Consider the following 23671-nt stretch of genomic DNA (forward strand, 5'->3'; position numbering starts at 1 on the left):
TTTTTCACGCAGAGGGTGGTACGTGTATGGAATGGGCTGCCAGAGGATGTGGTGGAGGCTGGTACATTTGCAACATTTAAGAGGCATTTGGATGGGTATATGGATAGGTTTGGAGGGATATGGGCCGGGTGCTGGCAAGTTGGACTAGATTGGGTTGGGATATCTGGTCGGCATGGAGGGGTTGGACCGAAGGGTCTGTTTCCATGCTGTATGTCTCTATGACTCTATCTCTTTTCCATTGCTCTTATGAAATTTAGAAATCTGGATTGGGTTCTGTGTTTACAGAATTATTTCTTAGTTCTGTTTCAAATCAATAAACATTGAAAATAGCACCAGAAAAGATGGCAATCAATTACAATTTTTTTTAATTCAGGACAAAACTGAGCTACAGTCTATTAACATCTTTTGTTATCCTTCAAAAAATTAGTTCATTTTATAAAGACAAAATATTTTTATCACTATGATACATTAAACAAAAATTTTAAAGCTGGCAATGATTCATTCAACAACAAAATTAAGTTCTCAAAGCTCTTGCCATTTTTAATACTGTTTTTTGACTAGTTTCTCTGTGACTGTAAATCTCCAAACCTCTCTACTATGGTTATTATTTCTCAGTCCTTCGCAACAGTATCTCATTCACACTGGCAAATATCACATTGTCTTAACGAGTCTCTCCTTTAGTTGACTGCATCATAGTCCACTCACAAACAAGCAGGGTATGAGTCCACAATTTGTGCATGGAATAAAGCTTAATATGCTGAGCAAAAGGTGCAATGTTTACTTGCCCAACGGCATACTGAAAACTTCTATTTAGCACATTTTAGATAAAATATTCAATTTCAGTCACAGTTAGAGTTTATCCAATTTTCAGTGCAGATGCTGAAATGTTAAATTTGTCAATTACAATGGAATCTGCTCTTAAATATCTTGAGAATTACCTTCAACAGAAGTGGTGGAAAAGTAATGTTTCTATTTTTTCCAATCCCTTTTAGGGAAGATTCAGTTTACCTTATTTCTGGAGATTTCCATGATCGAGAGCAGTTATTTCATGGTCACAACTACAACTGTTTGCACTCATTGTGGTCAGCAAATAGTCAGTTTCTTTTTCTCAAGTGTTAAATTTGGCAGAGACTTTTATTATAATTCACTTCCAAAAATTCACTTTCAGTACTTGCCTCTGCCAAATGCAAAACAGTTTACCATTTCAACAATTCAAAGAATGGCTGCCACCATTTTCATAAATGACTCGAAGAAAACTTGAGAAACTGCAACAAAACATTTGCTCGTCACGCAGGAGCATTATAACTTGCAGTTATATTTGTGTATCTTTAACATGGAAACATGTAAAGGTCCATACAAAACCATGAGGGGAAAAAGAAATGAAAATCCAAAGGGTTAGGAAATATTGCCAAAGAAGGATCTTGGAAAGGAGGCAGTAGCAAAAGTACTTCAAGAGTTTAATCTAGCTAGTTGAAGTCATAGCCACCAAAGATGTGGAGAATGAAGTGGGGAACTTACCTGAAGTTGGAATTGAGAAGAATGGTGAGTTTGGACTACTCCAATAAGAAGTTGAAGAGATGGGAGAAATGGTATTAATCAGAGGACAATCATTTTATATTTCAGGTTTTATGGTCCTGGAATCCCCAAGACCATAAGACATAAGCTCCATCAAGTCAACTCAAATGTTCAAGAGTTTACAGTTGACCTAATCAACCTCAATTCCACTTTCCTGCTTTGATTCCTAGATTCCCTCAGTGATTAGAAATTAAAGTACTTTAGCTTTGAATATACTTAATGATCCAGTCTCAACAGTCCTCTGCTGTAACAAATTCTACAGTATCAGAAAATATTTATCCTTATCTCTGTCCCACATGGGTAACCTTGTGCTCTGGGAGAGTTGATTGGATTAGAGGAAAAGAACTGCATAATTTTGTTTGGGAAAAGAAAACAGCAGCAACATTTTAGATAAATTTTAATTTATGAAGTGTGAAGAGTGATAAGGACAATAGGGGAAGAGAGGTATTTGATTGTCCATCAAGCAAACAAACTAAAACCATGATATGGAGGCTGAAGCAGGATATTTTTCCGTCAGAGGAGTCAGATATATACTGGAATTGAATAAGACACCATACTGTCAAAAGTGTGATTAAGCCTGTGCCAGTATGAAGTCAATGGATGTAGTCAGTGATGATTGAATGGGGATTTTCTTTTCTGTTCTGAACCTCTTCTCGCAGTTTATGCATCAATCAAGGAAGCAGATGAAGCATGCCTCGGTTAACATGTTTAAACAGGGCTATCTCTGCTATGAATTCTGTACAACAGTCATCAGGAGAAATTTTATATAATCCGATACTCACACATGCTTCTGTACAAAAGTGCAATTGTAAACTTCCCAATGGATAGGCTAAATTACTACATCTACTCATCATGTATCCAATTTCTGCACTGATTACATGTCAACATCAACTCATACAATTCTGAGGACTTGCCTCATATAATATCTCAATTTCATAATTTAAAACTTTGATCCAGATTATCTTGAGTGGATCTACTTAGCTGAGAATCCCTTAAAACATTTGCAACCGATAAATTGCTCCTGAACTCCTGAAAGTTGAACAGCAGTTGTTTTGAAACCAGGAGTTGCATTGTCTCTTCGACACTTATGCATTGGATTGCAAGTTGCATTTCTGAGTGCAAGTTTTATACCATATTCTGAATCGCACCAATGGAAGCAGTTTTATGGCACTGACAGCTGATCACTTTCTGTACTTAATCTGCAACTGTTTGCATGCAAATGTTAATCTTAAAAGAAAAGTAAAAAGAAATGAAATAAAATTGCTGTCGCCTGTGTAAAGGTGCACTTGATGATATACATGAACTGAGACAGTTGTATTTCTGTGGTTGATGAAACTCTTCAAAAAAAAAAATCAGACTGAATACTTTATGATTTGAACACAAATAATAGTCATTCTAATTGTCACTACTAATATTAACAAAACCAAGGTGACTTGTTAATTCACTCATTAGGGAGATATTTTGATCATGAAAATGACCATAGATGGAACTACCAGAGAAGAGATAGAAATCTTTGAAGCCCTTATTTTTCATGAATCTACTTAATGATGTATATCAGGACTGTTACTTTTCAACCATCTTAATTTGACTGATTTATAATTTATCATAAATATCCATCAAGCTATGAGAAAATAATAACATTTTGATAAAATTTCCAGTTTCCAACATTGCAATGACAATGTTAAAAATAAGCTCTCAAGCAATTACTCAGACATTTGAATCAGTCACAAGCAGCTAAACGGGGAATGGAAAGCTGGCATTGGCATTTGAGACAGATATTGATGCTTTGAAACTGAGTACTTACGCATTGGCATTAGCAACTGATACAAATGCTGTCAATTTACAATTAATGTCTGGTAATTAATACTTACATGTATGGTATTGGCACAAACATTAATAGTTATCAATCAAAAATCGAGTGCTAGCCTGGGTTTCAAATTGAATCGTAATTTTAATTGTTTGAACTTTGCTCTAATTTTTTATATTAAGCCTCCTCCCTTCAACCTGTTACTACAGGCTGAAAATGGCAATAATGAACCAACCATCATACAGTGCACCTTCAGAAGAACAGTTTTCATCGACTGTTCAGATTTATTGGATTGGCTATTAATTTGGTGGCAGGGAAAATGCAGGAATGTTCTTGGTTTGAAATCAGCAATCAAAGAAAGAACACATTTTCTGAAGGTTCTGCTGAAATTAATGACAATTACTTTTCATCTCCATATCTTGGCCACAGCTGGCAAGATTGAGAGACTGGCCACCTGTCAGGCATGTGGACCATCAGCACCATACTGCAACCCTGAAGAAAAGCCAAAGGAAGTTAAGGGAGGCCAGGAATTGAGAGAGAAAAATTAGAGTGGAGAATCCGGGAAAAGTTTGAGGGTTGAAACCCCTTCCATTGCTTCTTCTGCTGAGTTATGAATTATAATCAAATGACCTTCACAGTTTGCAAAGAATACATAAAATAAGCAGGAAAATTAGTTCTCTTAAAACACGGACTTTGTTGATGCAAAACCCATGAAATCATTTCTTGCTCCATTCAAATCTTCAGTCTTCATTGAAGTTGGGATTCAAAACAGTGGTGGTTGCCTTCTTAAACAATGGATTGTCAGCCTAGTAGGGACACACAACATAGCAAAAATTAAGTTTTGAAATGTGGCTTAACTAACATGACATAGAACTACAGATTTGGAGGACACAAACAAGCCATTTAACCCAAGCATATTCAGCATTTGATGTCTATTATCAGACCCAGCAAACTAATTTGGGAAACCAAGACAAAGCTAATCTGGCATTTTCATCCAACCCCTGTCTCTACTGGATCAGTAAAGATCCTAGGTATGGAAAAGTTGTTCCATCCACCTTTCCGTTCATTTTGGACCAATCTGACTCCCTTCTAATTGATCATGAAGACCTATTTTGCTTTCAAAACTAGGAATTTCCCATGGAATCCAATAAGATAGATGGATAATGTTCGAGGAGAAAATGAGCACTGCAGATGCTGGAGATCAGAGTCGAAGAATGTGGTACTGGAAAAGCACAGATGGTCACACTAATGAAGATTCCTGATGAAGAGTTTATGCTCAAAACATTGATTTTCCTGCTCCACGGATGCTTCATCACCATCTGTGCTTTTCCATCATCACACTCGTATAATATTCTTTCTATATCTATTCAGCCCTCACTTTAAAGTCCACATACTTTCAGAACATTAACCATCAACAGCAAGATGAGTTTAAAATTTGAATGTCTTGTGGTGATCCCTCCTTTTGTGCTAAATCATTCCAAGAAATCATGATTTTATGATGCTTATTGCCTGAATGAGTAGAAGTTCAGTCAATGGGATTTTAATGAAGTCCACAGTTTCAATTGCCCAGGCCTCATTTCCAGTGCACCAGGTGGATTCCTAATTCACACTGCTGCCATCGGCCAAACATTAGCCTGGAGTTCAAATCAAAGCCCTCAATATGTGCTAACTTGATTAAACGTGAACAGAAACGTCAACATTTTAGTCTGAAAAATATAGCTGCTTTCACAGCAAACAAAAACAACAGGATGAGAAAATTCAAATTGTTGTCCAAGTTCTGCCATTCGGAAGATCATTACTCATGTTAATTCCAATAAGCTCCCAGGTTCCATATCCTTATTCAACAAAAGCACATAATTCAACTAATTATGAAATAGAGTAAGTCTCATTTTTTTTGTTGGAGGAGAGCTCTATATTTCCACCATCCTTTCGTTGATGATGTCTTTTCTAACTTCCCTTCTGAATTTTAAAATTTTGTTTATACATGCACATAGCCATCAACAACACAGAAAAGCTTAAATTCTCAATCTCGATTTTTAGGGAGCACAAGACCTCTCTTTATGCAACCTCTCTTAAAAATCTAAACCTCGAAGCCTTTTCTTACATTCTGGTGAGGATGTGCAATACTCCTTCAAATGGCCAATTTTTTCCCCATTTTAAGGTTCAGTGCCCAAAACTGTATACTGCACTCCAGATAAATTGAAATTTATGCAGCTGCAACAAAAGCTGTTTTTTTAATCTTCTAGTCTTCCAGTTAAAATGTTGAAAAATCCATGAACCTCAGTTTTTTTTTCTGGACCTGATGATGACATTTTAAGAGGTCTTCTATGTGAACCCTGAAATCTCATAGATTCCCTATTTAAGTATGACTCAGTCTGAAACCTTTTAGTCAAAATTGGCAATCTCTGCACTGCCATTCCTCTGTAACTCCATTTTATCAATATTTCTCTCATGTTATGCCCTGCCTGAACTTATGGCTATGTCACCAATCTTTATGTTATCAGCAAACTTGAATACATATTCTCTATTGTATTGTATAAAATTAATAAATAATTTGAATAACTGAGCTCTGAGCCTGATTTTCCTTGTGGAACATCATCTGTCAATTCATTCCAATTTCAGTAGATACCTATTTTCACTCTCCTCGTGTGCTGAGCTAATTTGACTTTGATTCCTTGCACTCTAATTTTAGTAATAAGTCTCTTAGCTGGAGCCTGTTGAAAGTTTTCTGAAAATAAAACTAACATCAAAATTACCTATGATACTATTTTAGTGACTTAAGCAAAAACATGCTATTTTATTAATCAGACATGATTCACCCACCACAAATTCATGTTGGTTCTCTGTCACTCAAAAGGAATCCAACTGTTCATTCATTAAATATAAATTCAAATAACTTGCCCATAACTGATAAACTAACAGGTCTGTTGCTTCCCGTTCCTGTTTAATTAAACTATTTTCAACAATAAATGTGGGTATAGAATTTGTGGAACCAGCATGGAACACAATAGTCCAACCAGAGCGAGGGCCTAATGAGCATGTGTTGATCAATCTGCTGTTTTGGAACCAATTGGGAATCAGTCAGTAAAGTGAAAGGTGCACAGTTGTTCAGAAGGGTCTTGTGCAGTGTCTCTACCTTTTGGGCAGAAGACCCAGGTTCAAATCTCACCTGTTTGAGGTGTGTCATAACATGTCTGAACAGGATGATTGAAAAATATCAAACACAGTGGCTCGTTGGTAACACTTTTGGCTTTGAGCTAGAAACCAGTGAAAACTTCAGCACAATCTAGATTGGCAATTGGAGTGCTGAATGGTTGAAGGTGGTGTGTCTTGCATTAAATGTTAAACCAACGTGTTATCTGCGCCCTCAGTTGGATCTATGAAAGATCCCCCAACAATATTCCAAAGTGAAGCATGGGTGCCCTCTCCAATTACCCTGGACAATAATCTCTCAAATGACATGGCGAAAACAGGCAACTAGGGACTGGCAATAAATACTCACCAGCCAGCAATATCTACATCCCACAAATGAGTTACAAAAAAACATGATTTGGTAAGGAAAACATTGCTCTGTAGGATGTTGCTTTGCAAAAACTGTCTTTCAGTTACAAGTAATTCATTGTCTATAAAAGCTAGTTCAACATCCTGCAGTCTTTTTATTATGTGAAAAAGTATGTTTCTGTTAAATCCGTAGTATATTTATAGTTCTTTTCAGACAAATTAAAACTACTACAAACTTATTGCAGTTTTCAAAATACTTGTGGCTGGTTGAAGATGAGAAGTGAGATGAGAAGAAAGGATCATAGAATTTGATTGTATGAAACTATTTGGCTCTACCTACATCAGCACTTTACTTGATACCATTCTCTTGCCTTCCCCTCATAGGTCTGTGCCCTATTCCTTGTCAAATAACAGTCAATCCTTTTTGAGTGCATTGATTGAACCTGCCTCTCCCACACGTTCAGGCAATGCATTCCATAGCTACTCACTTTGTGAAGCAGCTTTTTCCTCACATTGCATTTGCTTCTTTTATCAGTTGCTTTATATTTGTGCTCTCTTGTTCTTCATCCTTCCATGAGGGAGAACAGCTTCTCCCTATCAACACTGTCCAGACCCCTCATGATCTTGAATAGCTGTATCAGATCTCCTCTCAGCTTTCCTTTCTCCAAGGAAAACTGTTCTAATTTCTCCAATCCATCTTCATAACCCTGGCACTACACTTGGAATTTTTTTCCACCCTTCCCAAAGCCTTCAAATCCTTGCTAAATCGTGGTGCCCAGAATTAATTGGAATATTCCAGAACCAAACTAGTTTCTAATACAAATTCAGCATCATCTCCTTGTCCTCTGACCCCACATCACTTCTCAATGTTTATATTGTGCCCTTTACATCAAGAACTCAGTCATTACTATACTATATATCAGGAAAAGCAAGGGTCGTCACATTGACCTCTGGAGAACTTGCTCCAAATCTCCTCCTACTGAAGAACATCCAATAACCACTCGTGTTTCCTGCCACACATCCATTTCCATACCCATGTTGCTTATTCCTTTTTTAATGAGATATAAATTTGCTGTCAGGTCTGTCATGTGGCACATCAGTAGTCCATGTGCATCAACAGCATTGCCCTCACTGATACTCACTCAAACTCTAGCAACTCAGTTCAACATGATGTTTCCTGAAGACCAGCATGCTGACTTTCCTGAATTAACCAACACTTACCAATGTAGCTATTAATTCTATTCCAGCATATTGTTTCTGCAAATTTTCCCACCAGTGAGTTTGATTTGACTGATGTGTAATTGCTAAGTTAACATTTACACGACTGACACTCACAAATCTGCAGTTGTCCATAAGGAGCATGACTAAACAAATATTTTTGTGCAGGCTTTACACTCAAGCAGTTGTTCTCATGCATTCTGCAGTCACATGATCTGAGATCTCCAAAAAAATGAGGTATGTGATGCAGAAAAAAATATTACCTACAAATATAATGCCTTTAAAGGTGTGGAGACGTTTAACAGGCAAAAGTCCAAACATACTGGTGATGTAGGATGGTTTCAATGGAAGATTGGTATGGCAGTTTCAGCAGTATTGATTTATCATAAAGAACAAAAAATCATTTCTACGTACGTCATTCCACTTTGATTTTGCTCGCTCCTTTTCAAACTTTTTATATTCTCTTCTGTCGTAGAGCTCAGTCACCAGCTTCCAGATCAAGAGAATCGCCAGTCCAATCAAAAGCACACCAGCCACTCCACCAGCAACAATAGCAATAACATTTGGAGGCTGAGGACATTCTGAAATTATGAAGTCAAAATAGTGGTTCACAGATGCTTCAAATGTTTGGGGCAATGGAATCTATGATTGAACACAATTCCATCCAGTGCAGTTCTTCCAAGTGCCTACCTAAGAAACCCATGAGTGCACTGGTGAAGCAAGTAAGCACCTTGTAATTTCTGCAGTATCAGTAAATCAAATGGTTACAACAGTAGGTGGCCATTCAACCTACTGAGTCTGTGCTGGCTCTCTGAAGAAGCAATTTGCATCATGCAACTTCCAAGTCTGTCTCCTGTTCCCAGTGGAGCTTGGATTGACATGGCGGTCTTTGCTAACACATGACACACAATTCAACCTAATTGAGGGCATGGGAGGCCATTGGGATGAATGTGGGAACATGTTTTGGCATGTATGGGCATGGGAAGTAGGTGGAAAGAATTTGAAAGGGTGTAAAGAGTGAGACTCAGGGCCTAATGGTTACGAAAACAAGTGGGCTAAAAGTTGGACAGAACCAAGGCAGGCCTTTAAATGCTAGTCTGCATCTCAAGACAGCAGGCCAGGCTCAAACCACACACCAGCAAAATGAAAATTAAATCATTCAGGGACTTTCCTGAGGCATAGATGCCAAGCCAGGTAACTTCCCAACTTGTGCTAGTCACCTCAGGAGTGAAAAAGCCATGCCAAGAAATGAGACAAGGAAAAAAAATTAATGGTTTTGGTATTGCGAAAGTTAATTCTGTTTTCAAATTTATGCATTTGGAATTTCAAAGACAATGTTACAATTGTTGGGGAAAGCACAGATTTATGTAAGAATTTCCACCATGAAAAGGATGGTGCACATTTGTCTTCCACTGCCATTATTGTTATTTGCTCAGATTATAACAAAAGGAGCGATAAAAGCAGAAACTCAATGAGCCTTACATAATTTCAGAGGAAACAAAATGAAATACTCACGAGCGTTTAACCTAAGGCAGTTTTTTTATATATAGAATCCCTACAGACCCTTCAGCCCAACAGGTCCATACCAACCCTCTGAAGAGTAACCCACCGAGACCCATACCCTTTTACTCTACACTTATCCCAGACTAATGCACCTTACTTGCACATCATGGGTAGTATAGCATGGCCAGTTCACCTGACCTGCACATCTTGGGACTGTGGGAGGAAACTGGAGCACACGGAGGAAACCCACGACAGACACGGGGAGAATGTGCAGATTCCACACAGTCACCTAAGGCTGGAAACAAATCCAGGTCCCTGGCACTGTGAGGCAGCAGTGCTAACCACCGTCACTGTGCCACCCCTCATTGTATTCCGATCCATTGACATCAATCACATGGATATATTCACCGATCCAATAGAGACCAAGATTCCTTCATGGCCCAGTGAAGTATTGTTTAACAAAAGAACAAAAACTGCTACATTGAGCATATGTCTGTCCATTTGTGCGCTTGTTACACTTAAAATTTACAAGGAAGAACAGTTACACAAACCTGTTTTCTTCTTGATAAGTACATGATACTGTGAAACCCCATCTAACTCTATCATCACAAAATTCATCCAGCAGTTCTTGGAGTCTTTCTCTTTACATGCATTCTTGTCATCCAGTTCTTCCTTTAAATTATGTTTTATGTTTTTACATGCTAAAGAGCAATTTTCCTTGAATGGACCACTCGAAAATCCAAGACACTCAATGCAATGTCTGTCTCAAATAAAAAGAGAAATGCTGAGGTCACAAACTGTACTCTCATTACTCCATTACAGTCTAAGATAGGTCATTGATCTGTATCTGTAAACAAATAGGTTTTAATGAATTTCATTATTTTGGTTTCAGCAAATATCATAACAGCAAGGCTGTGATAGGGTCAGAAAATCCAAAAATATGGAACTGTAATGTTGCGATTTACAAAACTGTCAATACAACTGTTATGTTCTGTCACTAAGAAGTGATTGGAGGAATGAGCTGTTGATTCAGTTGCACAGAAACAGCCTGCCATCTTCCACCTTTTTAAAAAAAAAGTTTCTCTCTGCTGCCCACATTATTATGAACAAGTCCCACCTATCACTCTGTACTTAGTCATCTACATTGGAGAACAGTCCAGACATGCCTCAATTTTATAATTCTATGTCTTCATTTTCAAATCCATCCATGGAATCATATCTTTCCTACCTCTGCATTCGCCTACATATCTAATTGTAGCTTTTTGAGCAGCCCTGATTAAATTGATGGTGATGCTATAACAGTGCAGACCCCAAGCTCCAGAATTCCCTCCAACTGCTTTGCATCTTTAGCTCTCTTCTCCTTTAAGACACCCCTTAAAACCAACCTACTTGATCCAGTTTTTGTCCACCTCCCCTAATGTCCCCTTCAGTTGGCACCTTGAGCATGCTCCATTGTTCAATAAAACTATCTGGTTATGGCCTTAACTCCACATTACTTGATATTCAGAAGGAATCAAGGGTTAAAATATCTATCTAGTCCTTGCATACAGTCAGTGACCTAGCTGCTAACTGCACTTTTGTGGAAGAGAATTCCAAAGATTAATGACCACTCGAGAGTAGAAATTCCTCTCCATCTGTCTTAAATTAGAGAGATTCCTTATTTTGCTCTGAGGGCATCATTTTCCCAATTTTAGAATAAAAGAGTGAAAGCAGGAGAAATTAGAGCAGGGAAACTCACAGCTTATGAAGATGCAAAAGTCTACTGGATCTTGTAGCAAACAGACAGCTGATTGCCTGTTGGAATTAAAATTCAGGACGATGAATTTACCAAAAGCTGTCAAGAAATTAGAGCTGCCTCCATAACTCAGCAGAGGCTATGGCTACATTTAGGACATGACAATCCAGACTTCCAAAATGAAGGGACAGCCACAACAGCAGCCTTAGTTCTGAGTGGTCTTGCCTTTTCCCTGGATCCATTGTCAGAACTGTATACAGATTAGTTGAGTATACTTGACTGTTTTAAGATTTTCTAAGTGTCTTTCTACAACACCCTTTATAATGAATTCCAGTATTTTCCCCAAAGACAAATGTTAAGCTACTGAACCTATCATTTCCTACTTACAGTCTCCCTTCTTTCTTGCTTAGAGAAGTTACCTTAGGAGTTTGTCAACTCATTAGCATCTTTACTGATTCAATGGATTTTGGAAGATTACATGAATATTTGGAATATGACAAGCCATGTATCCACAAGTTTTCCACCACATTCTTTTAAGATGTAGGCCATCAAGTCCAGCTTATATGTTTGTTGAAGCTCTTAAACTGCCTTTTTTCATGTTTCCTCCTAGTTTACTATCAATCAAATTTCTCTTTTCTTTGGTCATCCTTGGCTGGTTTCTGAAATTTTCCTCAAATACTGCTAATTTTCACCACATCACAGACTATTTTTTTTTCAATTTGACACCATCCGTAATTTCCTTAGCCATGGCTGATGCAACCTTCTCCTTTGTTAGTGCAATATTTTATTCAGAGTTTTGAAACATCTCCTGAAATCTATTACTCTATTTGCCTTATCTTCCCTTATAATCTATTTTAACAACCCACCAAGATTATGAATTAAGTATGTATGAGTGTCAGACCAAGGTTGCTCATCCTCAGCCTAAACAGTGGAATTTTATTGTTTTATGACTTTCCTTGCCAAAGAATCTCTCACTATAAGATAATGAATTAGTTCTGTCTTAGTACATATTGCCAAGTCTGAGAGTTCTCTGGAACAACGTGCTCTGGAACCAAACTAGAAAGCAATGATTTGTCAAATCATGTAGAAGCTGGATCAGATAAAAATGGTGGATTATTTCCTCCCCTAAAGGGCAAGAGAGTGTACTAAGTGAACTTTTAACAACCATGACAGCTAATGGCACCTTTACTGAGACTGAGACTATTTATTAACTGAATTCAAATTTCTGTCCAAAAAGCTATCATGTGGGATTTGAACCCATGCCCTGCAGCATTAGCCCGGTCTCTGTCTTACTTATTGAAAGATATCACCTCTACCGTACTGTCTCACAGCCTCCATTATTTCTTGATTTATACTCTATTCCATGGTTTATCAATTGTTCAAGGACCTTTCAATGCTCCCACAAATGACTTCCTTCCATTGCTATTTTTAGCTGCACCGAAATGATTTTCCATCTTGCTCCTCTGAACTAAAATCATTTTTTGACGATTGTACTTATCTTATCATTTATTTCCCACCTCTGAATGGTTTCTTCCCATTCTTCCAGTTACACCCTGTGACATGCCTGCAATGTTTTATTGCATTAAAGCAGTGTATTTTTTTTAATTGCAAATAGAGCAAAGGACAATGGATGCTAGAGATCAGAACTAAAAACAAAAAATGATACTGGAGTTGAGCAGATCTGGCATGTGGAGAAAGAAAGAAATCTTCCTGGGAATTGAAGGGGAAGAAAAAGGGGTAAAGAGGAACAAGTGAAAATGATTGGGAATGTGACTCAGAGCAAAAACGCGTTGTGTTAATCACAGAAATTAGGTCAGTTCTATCTGTAAGTGCATGGAAAAAGATAGAGTCAGTGAGGAGTGTAATCAAAATGAAGGTTAAAGTTCATGGTTTGAAATGCTTGAACTCAATGCTGAATCCTCAAGGCTGAAAGTGTGGTGGCAATATGTAATGAGAGATTTAAAATTGCTCCTTGCGCTTGTGTTCAGCTTTGCTAGATTACCACAAGCAGGCCTAGGATTGAAATGTTCGCATGTGAGCAAGATGCTGTATTCAAATCGCAAGTAACAAGCAGTTCAGGGTCATTCTTGTGACCAGAGCAGAGGTGTTCCATAAAGCAGTCACCCAGTCTGCACTCAGCCTTAAGGTAACAGGAGGCCATGTTGTGAGCAGTGAATACATTAGATTAGATTGAAAGAAGGACAAGTAAATCAATGCTTCATCTGCAAGGTGTGTTTGTGCCTTTGACGAGTGAGAAAGGAGGTAAAAGGGCAAGTGTTACTTGCAATTGTGTGCAATGATGCCATGGTGGATGAAAAGGTGTTTAGAGAAGACGAATGTGTTGCAGATGGAACAGGCTATCAGGAATGCTAATGAAGGGGAAGATCTATTTGATTATGGCATCTTGCTTAAAGTAGCAGAAATGATAGGAGGATGATCCTTTGAATGTGGAGTCTGGTGGGGTGACAAGTGAGGACAAGGAGAACCCCCCATCGTTTTTAGAAGGAGGGGAAGGGTTAGGATAAGAAATGGCTAAAGGCCCTGTCAACTATGGTGGGGATATCCTTGCCTGAGGAAAAAGACAGACATATTGGGAGCATCCCAGGAGAAAAGGGTAACACTAAAACAGATGCAATTGCAAAGAAACTGGGAGCATGGAATGGGGTCCTTACAGGAAGCAGGATGTGAACAAGTGTAGTGGTGTTAACTGTGGGAGTCAGTGGATATTGGAAATGGAAACAGTAAAGTCAGCGAAGGGGAGAGAAGAGTCTGAGATGGACCAGATGAAGGTGAGTGAATGATCGAAACTGGAAGCAAAACTGATTAACTTTTCCAATTCCAGATGAGAGCAGGAGGCAGCACCAATGGGATAAATCGGTGCATTGGAGAAAGAGTTGCGGGACAAAGTTCAAAGAAATTAGACCACGCTTTCATTTACTTGACTCAGCATCACTATGAGAGACAGCTTCAGTGTTTGTCCTGTACTGAAGATTTATGCGATAGCCTCACTGAACTATCTTCAGCTGGTTGTTTAATTTTGGTTTGAAATGCTAAAAATGCATCTTCCCAAAATGTATGCAGATAAGTCAAATACATTTTCATTTGGAGTTTGCAAAACAATGGTCAGATTTACCCCAAGTTAGTGACACACAGCAGGATTTCATGCCTTGAATTAAAACTTTGATTAGCTGTTTGGCATTTCTTCTCCAGTAAGTATTTTTGTATTGCTCCAATTTTAAAAAAAAGCATTTAAAATAGAAATGCTCTGAGTGCACCAAGGTTGCCTCATAAAAGTTTCTAAACGAAAGACAAGTAAAATCTTCATCTCCAAAAAGGGTTTCAATCTGAAAGATTAACATTTTCTTTCAAATCTGCAGTAAAGTGACATGATTTTTCAGGTTATTTTTAAGCTGTCAAACATTTGCAGAAGCAGTGGATTTTTTTTTTCAGAAATTCCCCAGTTCTGAGATTTAATGCAAAGTAAATTGTAGCTTCTTGTTTTAAAAACTTGGCTTCTGACCAGAGTCAGTTAAAACCTCAAGGATCAGCAACTGCCAACCCATTTTTTTTTACAACTACCTTCATCTCCATGCTGGAGGCTGTACGATTAAAGTAATCTTTACTTTCTCACAGACCATGTCTTCACTGACCCATTAGGTTTAGTACTTACACATAGGTCGGACATGGAGATGGACAGCCAGGGCATTCTTTGCAATATGGGGGCTGATAACCTGCAGAACATTTGCACTCATTACATATGCATTGTCCTCTTCCACTGCAGGTACTACTGTTTCTGCTCTGCTTGCATTGATCATCAGCATCTGCACACTCGCAGGCAGTTCCTCCAAAGCCTTTATCACAGAGACATTTCCCACAATCACATTTACCATGACCTGGAGGATAATGTAAGAGATAAAAATGAATAGTCACTTCAGCCTCCTTCACAACTGTGTCCACTTCATTTACGATGACAGCACATTCTTTTCCACGCTGCACAAGCACCAGCCACTGGTAAACATAACCCACAAAGTGCACCATCACATCCCGATGATGCTCCAGGTAATAATCACTGTTTCCAAACAGTCCCTGCATTATCTGTCAGTCAAATACAGAATTGCACGAACATTTCTTTCACCAAGTGACTAAACATTCTCTGTGCCTTAGTACCCCCATTCAGCAGACCTGAGAAAGAAAAGGCAGAGAAGGCATGGTCCATATCGTGACGCTAGCTGCATGTTAGCAACACAAAAGAAAAATTTAAATGTTTTTGTATTTTTGTAACAATAGTCGATACATCAGTGAATTAGACATGATGAGACCTTTCCGTTGTCTGAAGAAGAAGAAAATTAAAATTGCAGAAGCATTAAAGAATAAAAATCAATAGGTTCATTAAAATAAGAAACTAAAATATATTTGTAAGGGAATACCCACCAGCACACAATTTACCCAGGTTTCGCTCACAGTTCTGGTCATCACACTGACAGTACTGGCCATATATTTTCTTATTGGGGTTAGTATGGCAAATGCAAGTACCACATACACAGTCTCCCTGGTTACTGCAGGTTGCTGAGGAGTTGTCCTTACGGCAAGCTGCGTCCAGTTCTTGAGTGGAACGCTTACCAGGGTCACACTCACAAAACTTGCCAATTCGATCTTCTGTGCAGCTAGAAGGAGAAACTGGAATTAGGCTCACTTCTCCCAATGAGATATATAATTGGCAAAGTGCAAACATAACAATCAAGTTAAGAAAAAGAAAAACCGTTCAAGCCCTCACACCTGTTCCTTCAATGTCTATGTAACAGAAGTGACAAGGTTTCAAAAGCAAAAGACTGCAGATGCTGAAATAACAAACAAATGCTGGAAACCCTTGTGAGTCATGCATATCGAGAGATAAATTGCTTCAGGTAAAGGAGACCTTTCCTCAGAAATGAAGAAGGATAGAAATGTAATTGGTTTTGAGTCAGAGGAAGAACAAAAGAGAAAATATATAACAGGAAAGATTAAATGGCAAAACTGGTACAAAAGCCTTAAAGGTTGCTGTAGTTAATGGATGTAATAAAGACACAAGTTGGGCCAAATGAGGGGTGAATGTCTACATAGCAGCCATCTGAATACATAATGAAGGGATAAAGAAATAAATAAAAGACTGATCCTGCAAAAAAAAAGAACAAGATGGAAGCAAAGTTGTTGAACTCCAAAGAGATTCTACAAATACATTAAGGATCAAAGGGTAACCAGGGAGAGAATAGGGCCTCTTAAAGATCACCAAGGAGTTGAACCACAGGGGATGGGGGAGATACTAAACAAGTATTTTGTATCAGCATTCACCGTGGAGAAGGATATGGAGAATAGAGAATGTGGGGAAATAAATAGCGACATCTTGAAAAATGTCCATATTTGGAGGAGATGGTACTGGACGTCTTAAACACAAAGGTGGATAAATCCCCAGGACCTGATCAGGTGTACCATAGATTTCTGTGGGAAGCTGGGCAAGTGATTGCTGGGCCCCTTGCTGAGCTATTTGCATCATCAGTAGTCACGGGTAATGTGTCAGAAGACTGCAGGTTGGCTGACAATTGTGCCACCATTTAAGAAAGATGATAAGGAAAAGCCATGGAACTATAGACTGGTGAGCCTGACATCAGTGGTGGGCAAGTTGTTGGATAGAATCCTGAAGGACAGGATTTGCATGTATTTGGAAAGACAAGGCCTGATTAGGGATTGTCAACATGGCTTTGTGCATGGGAATTGTGTCTCATGAACTTGACTGAGTTTTTTTGAAGAAGTAACAAAAAGGATTGATGAGGGCAGAGCGGTCGATGTGGGAATCTATGGACTTCAGTAAGGCATTCAACAAGGTTCCTCATGGTAGATTGGTTAAATCACACAGAATACAGAGAGAACTAGCTATGTGGATACAGAACTGGCTCAAGGGTAAAATCAGATGGTGGTGGTAGAGAGTTGCCACAAACATTGGTGCTGGGTCCAATGCTTTTCATCATTTATATAAATAATTTCAATGTGAGCAGAAGAGGTATAGTTAGCAAATTTGAAGATGATATAAAATTGGAGGTGTAGTGGACAGTGAAGAAGGTTACCTCACAGTACAATGGGATCTTGATCAGATGGGCCAGTGGGCTGAGTGGCAGATGGAGTTTAATTTTGATAAATGTGAGGTGCTACATTTTGGAAGGCAAATCATGACAAGACCTATGCACTTAATGGTAAGGTCCTGTTGTTGAACAAAGAGACCTTGGAGTGCAGGTTCACAGTTCCTTGAAAGTGGAGTCATAGGGAGTTAGGATATGAAGGCAGCATTTGGATTGTTTGCCTTTATTTGCAGTGCATAGAGTACAGGAGTTGGGAGGTCATGTTGTGGCTGTACAGGACACTGATTAGGCCATTATTGGAATACTGCATGCAATTCTGGTCTCCCTGCTATACAAAGGATGGTGTGAAACTTGAAAAAGGTTCAGAGAAGATTTACAAGGATGTTGCCAGAGTTGGAGAGTTTGAGCAGTGGGGCAAGGCTGAACAGGCTGGGGTTATTTTCCCTGGAGTGTTTGAGAGTGCACAGTGACCTTATAGAGGTTTATAAAATCATAAGAGACATGGTTATGGTGAACAGACAAGATATTTGCAAGAGTTGGGGGAGGCAGGGTTGGGGGAAGAAAAAAAAAGTCCAAAACTAGACAACATAGAGAGAGGAGAGAAAGGAAAGATTTAATATGGACCTAAGTGGCAACTTTTTCATGCAGAAGGTGATGCGTGCCTTTGGATAGTATAGAATAGGAAGAGTTTAGAGGAATCTGGATCAAATGGGACTAGATTTATTTAGGATACTGGTCGACACGGACAAGTTGGAATGAAAGGGTCTTTTTCCATGCTGGACATCTCGAAGACTAACTCAGTGTTGAGTCAAAAAGTTGTATAATACCAAGTCAAAAGATGAGGTGTTATTACTCAAGCTTATGTTATGTTTTATTGGAACACTGTAGCAAAGCTTTGACACAAAAAGGTCAGAGTGGAAGTGTGGTGGAAAATTAAGACGACAAATGTTGGGAAGCTCAGGGTCACTGTCAGCAGAATGAGGCATTTTCCACAGCTACGAATGAAATACTTGAAGGGAACATGGATTGTAGGATGATGCCTGAGCATGGGATAAACTTCATTACTCATTTTGGTCTTGCATAATAGATAGGTAGATAGGCAATGGCAGACAATAAATGCTGGCCAGCCAGCAGGGCCCACATCCGAGAGTGAATCAAAAGTAGTCTTTGCCACCATCAAGACAGACAGGGAGAGGGGTGCAAAACTAGATGGCATAGGTTTAAGGAGAGGGGAAAGACTTAATGGGAACCTAAACGGGCAACCTGACATGCGGAGTGGTGCAACAACACATAACATTGCCACAAAAAGGATGTATAGAAAAGAGGAAAATATCAATGTATTTTGGACTTGAGAGTGAGATACAGAGGATCAAAACTATGGCAGAACAATGCAACAAGAAGAGAAAGATTGCAAAGAAAAATTGGAGTCATGAAGTGACAGAGACTTTGAGACATCAAACATTTGCTTGGTCTGAGTTATTCACGACTTGAAAGGATATGAAGTATTCCTTGAGAGTTGAAACAGACTTAAGGAGGTTGGGTAGTATTAATTTTACCTGCATACACCACACTTGACTCGACCCTTGTTGCTGCAATGATCAGACAAGTCAGGTTTGTCATCACATTTACAGTCACACCGCATTTGCAGTGAAACTTCCAACTTCTCAGTGAAGCCCAAAGGTCGAATCTCAAAGGACTGTTTTTCAGTCAGGCATTTTTTTGCAGTAACTGTAATTGTGAAACTTATCTGAAAAGAAAAAGATCAGTGCTGTTGTCAAGTGACATAAAGGTTTTTCTATATTACATTTCTTCCATGCAAAAATCCATACATAGTTGGAAAAACCTATCACTGCATCTCCATCGCGTGCCAGTTAAATAATTCTCCCCCATCCAGTAAGTTGACTATCTCTGTTTCATTTCATATTGGTTGTTTGTTCATTGCAGCTTCTTTTCTCTTCTGAATGAAGAACACATTTTTTAAGAATTGGTATTGCTGTCCTGCCAATGAACAAGGACTGCCAAGGTCAGTTAATCCCCAGCCTTACAATACAATAGTGACAATTAGCTGAGGCTCGGACTTCACCCCTCAATCGGGAGGAGTTCCAGTGCCAAATAACTGATGGCTAACCTGAGCAGTAGCCAATGCTCGGTCTGGACTTAGACCCATGAGTTAAAGTGACGAAGGACAAAGCAATTTACTGGTGGCATGGCCACACAAGGGGGATACAGCAGATATGGGGAGGGGACTGGCTGGAACAGTGAGTTGGGTGGAGGCCATATGGAAGGTTCATGCACGGGCCTGCTCTGATCAGGAAAATGGACCATGGATGGATGTGTTCATCTTTTCCACCAGAGTTTGACTTGACCTATATGCTGGGCGTCCAACCATTATCGATTGAAAATATTCTTAAATAGATAATAATTGGTCACTTAAGGAGCTCAACTGGATAATACCAGACGGTTTCTCTTCACAAACCCCTCCCCAAATAAAATTCCTCCCCTAATCAAGAGTGAACAGGTTAGCAGTGGAAAGGCCATCTTACTGAATCTTCCAAGCTTCCCACCCCTGCCATAGCCAGTTTAGGGACAGAATATGCTGTTCCTATTTTGGCTTCGACATCTAGAATTTCTTTTTCTGGTGGTGAAATTCAATGCGGTCTTACAAAGGTCTGATCACTGCTTTGGAGAACAGTCCCACAGTATTTTACATGAAAAATGTACAATTCTTCACCCTCCGTGTCAATTGAGGTCATTAATTACAGATTCCTCCAATAGCCATGTGGATATAGACCCCAGCCAATCCTAAAACATATGAGTTATTTGGTTGTATTTCCAATCTTGGATTGAGACTAGATTCCCTACAGTGTGGAAACAGGCCCTTCAGCCCAACAAGTCCACACCGACCCTCCGAAGAGGAACCCACCCAGACCCATTTCCCTCTGACTAATGCACCTAACACTATGGGCAATTTAGCATGGCCAATTCATCTGACCTGCACATCTTTGGACTCTGGGAGGAAACCGGAGCACCCAGAGGAAACCCACGCAGACACGGGGAGAATGTGCAAACTCCACACAGACAGTCACCCAAGGCTGGAATTGAATCTGGGTCCCTGGCACTGTGAGGCTGCAGTGCTAACCACTGAACATCTGTGCCACTGTGAATTGATGATCTGTGTTGCATCACCTCTTCCAACCTGGAATTCAATAAGACTCTCGCTGTGCAGGCAACCTTGAGAATCTCAATGTCAACTCACCTCCTCATTAATCTTCACATTTGAACAAGTTCCCTCTTTTTCACTCTTCGTATCTCCATCACTACAATGTGATACATAGGAGATGTGGACTCCATCTGGCAGGGTTTTGTGTGCTAATATCACCGTCGAAGACAGATTCTGAAAAAGATCAATAAACTGTGAATATGGTAGGAAGGCCAATTGACATAATTCACTGGTTTATTAATATGCTCATGAACAGTCTATTAGAATATTGGTTCTCTCCCATCCTTTTCCCAGGAGCAAGCAAAACTAAAATGGATTGAACTCATTCCTGAGCAGCACCTACATTATAGGCAGCTGTGATCAGCTGAACCACATTACTGGAATCCTCCTTCAGTTCACCTACTGCAGACTTTGGAATCATTTTGCTCAGCTCCTGGAATGAAACAGAAAAAGCTAATCTTTATTCCTTCAATAGTGTCACAACATAACTGTGAACAAAAGCTCAGCAATAACAGGACAAATGATGCTTCATGTGGGAAGCTGAAATATTTAAATTCAACATGTGTGCTTTGAATAGCATTTGAAGATAGTAGTCACTCATACCCACTATGTGAAATTCAATCTTACACGAATCACAGTCAAGGACAAATGCCTGGGAGTTGCACAGATTGAAGTTCAGGAATTTGGTTTGACATTGTCCTGGCCCCATCATTAATACTGGGGTCTTTTACATGCTACTGACCAGAGTTACATAGGGCTGGGTTTAACACAGCTCACCGTGCAAGAACCATTGTGTGTGGGCCCAGTTAATCAAGGGAGGCGCCCCATGTCAGTCTCCTAACAGAGGGAGAACCTCCCCTGATAAAACTGGGGGCTTGAAGGGCTGTTAGCAAGTCATACAGCATGGAAACAGACCCTTCAGTCCAAATTAAATTAGTCCCACCTGCCTGTGCTTGGTCCATATCCCTTCAGACCTTTCCTATTCATGCACTTATCTAACTGCCTTTTAAACATTGCAACTATGGTCATATCCTTCCCTTACTCTGAAACTTCATTCCACACATGAACCACTCTGTGTAAAAAAGTTGCCCATCATATCTTTTTTAAATCTCTCTCCTCTCACCTTAAAAATATGCCCCTAGTTTTGGGATTCCCCCACCCTTGGGAAAAGACGCCTGCCATTCACCTTATCTATATCCCTCATTATTTTAGAAGCCTCTATAAGGTCACCTCTCAATCTCCTACACTCAGTGCCTGCATATCCAGCTGTTATGGGATTCCCAGCCAGCAGAGGTGGAGTTGATTTTTTTCTCCCCCATTTATTTGTTTTATTAAACTCTGCAAAAAATACAAAGTCAACATTAGACAAGAAACAGCAGTTCACAATAAACAGCAATTGAGAGGAAAGGCCCAGCAAGGCCAAACTCCAAACCCCACCATACAACCAATTCACAGGGAAATGCAGGCAAACCCCCAAATCCCACCTTAAATTACCAACGAGGAAACAGTAGACACAAAGACATACAAAACAGTCCAAACAATAAAAGCGTATATTTCACAGGCACCCCGATAAACCAGCAAACAGCCTGCCCCTTCCATCTTCCAGCCATTGACAAAGACAGCTCACCCCTTCCAGCTCTTAGTCCACCCTGTCACACCTCACATGTAGATTTTATTGGGCTGATTAATGAATTAAGCAGCCTCCTGAAATGGTAGTGGTGTGATAGGGGGCCACTATCTGTGCCTGATCTCAGATCAAAGGTCTGAGGACAGGAAAGGCTGCTGAAAGCCAACTCATGGCCTTGCCTCCAATTCTGCCCTTCCCCAGTGATCCCCAACCCATCCTCCCATCCTCACTCGCCTCTGGTCTGAAGTTCCATAATGGCCTATACCTCTGGTGGGTGCAATGCTAATTTACCATGGCAAATGATAAGTAGTGAATAAGTAGCTGCCGGCTCCTGATTGGCTAACTATTGTTGGTGGGCAGGATTTCTGCAGCTGGGTCTTCAATGGCAGAAGAGGCCTGGCAGTGACCACCTAAGTATCTGATGAACACTTGATTTGGTTGGACCCCCAACGTGGAACTAAAAGGGGTTGCCTGATGGCCCTGTGACCAATGAGTATGACCCTCTATCTCCAAAAGATACAGACCTGAAAGTATGCAGCTCAGAAGCAGACAATGTGCTCCATTTATTGTATGCTGATGTTTGTGTTCTACACAAGCCTCGTCCATTCTCTTTACCTAGCCCTGTCAACGTTTATGTTTGTTCTCCTTCATATGTTTATCCAGCTTCCCCTTAAATGCACCAATGTTATTCACTATGCAAAGTGTCGGAAGACTGAATTGACCTTAAATTTCTCTGTACGCCTGTAAATCCCCTCAAAAAGGACAAATTATCTTTTCGACTGGAATATTATACATTTAAGTGTAAAGTACAATGTAAGATAATCTCAAACAAAAGCATGATAATGAACTTTAACAAGAAGTCAATTCAGTTTTGGATATGAACTGGGCAGAAGAATTAAATTAAAATTACGATTTTCTGTAATAAAGGTATAACTTAAAGCAGAGCGAAATAAGTTAGTTTCAAAGAATTGTGATGACCTGGCAAAGGATATCAGATCTAGTCATGCTCTGAATGAAATCATGGAATGCATGATGTCATAAGTACCAAACCTTTACAATCATATTGTGCCTGTAAACTCAGAGTATTTGTGCCTTTAATATCTCATGTTAACATGCCTTCCCGTATTAGAAATGCAACGCTGCTTCAGTTCACATCACAGATAAAGTTCAAATGTGAAAATTGTGGCCAATTTAAAAATATTGCTTCATGTTTTTCTCACCTACAATTCTGCAAATAACTTGCTGGCCAATTGGCATTATTTTATGAATGATGAACAGAGAGTTACTGTTTTATAAATGATTGGCATGTTGTCACACTTCTGCGAAATGGTGAAGCAAAGGTAAAACCTCCATATTCCCAGAGGACCACGGGGCT

At 39.4% G+C, this 23671-nt stretch overlaps 1 protein-coding gene across 5 annotated transcripts in view; it reads right to left on the reverse strand.

The window, feature by feature from the left end:
- Window positions 1-348: 348 nt before the first annotated feature.
- The window catches only part of itgb2 (integrin, beta 2), a 94849-nt gene continuing 71526 nt past the window's right edge, over window positions 349-23671 (reverse strand). For all 5 annotated transcript variants that reach the window (XM_043693218.2, XM_087988843.1, XM_087988841.1 and 2 more), the window contains 8 exons: window positions 21013-21102; window positions 20706-20843; window positions 19006-19196; window positions 15771-16003; window positions 15010-15232; window positions 10156-10364; window positions 8516-8682; window positions 349-4188 (listed from right to left, as the gene is read on the reverse strand). In XM_043693218.2, the coding sequence (XP_043549153.1) occupies window positions 4123-4188; window positions 8516-8682; window positions 10156-10364; window positions 15010-15232; window positions 15771-16003; window positions 19006-19196; window positions 20706-20843; window positions 21013-21102 (1317 nt within the window). In that variant the 3' untranslated portion in view covers window positions 349-4122. The remainder of the gene's footprint in view (window positions 4189-8515; window positions 8683-10155; window positions 10365-15009; window positions 15233-15770; window positions 16004-19005; window positions 19197-20705; window positions 20844-21012; window positions 21103-23671) is intronic.

The sequence above is a fragment of the Chiloscyllium plagiosum genome, unplaced genomic scaffold (assembly GCF_037043375.1).
Source record: "Chiloscyllium plagiosum isolate Xiang-an unplaced genomic scaffold, Cpla_swu_hap1 HiC_scaffold_7, whole genome shotgun sequence".
In the NCBI taxonomy this organism is placed as follows: Eukaryota; Metazoa; Chordata; class Chondrichthyes; order Orectolobiformes; family Hemiscylliidae; genus Chiloscyllium; species Chiloscyllium plagiosum.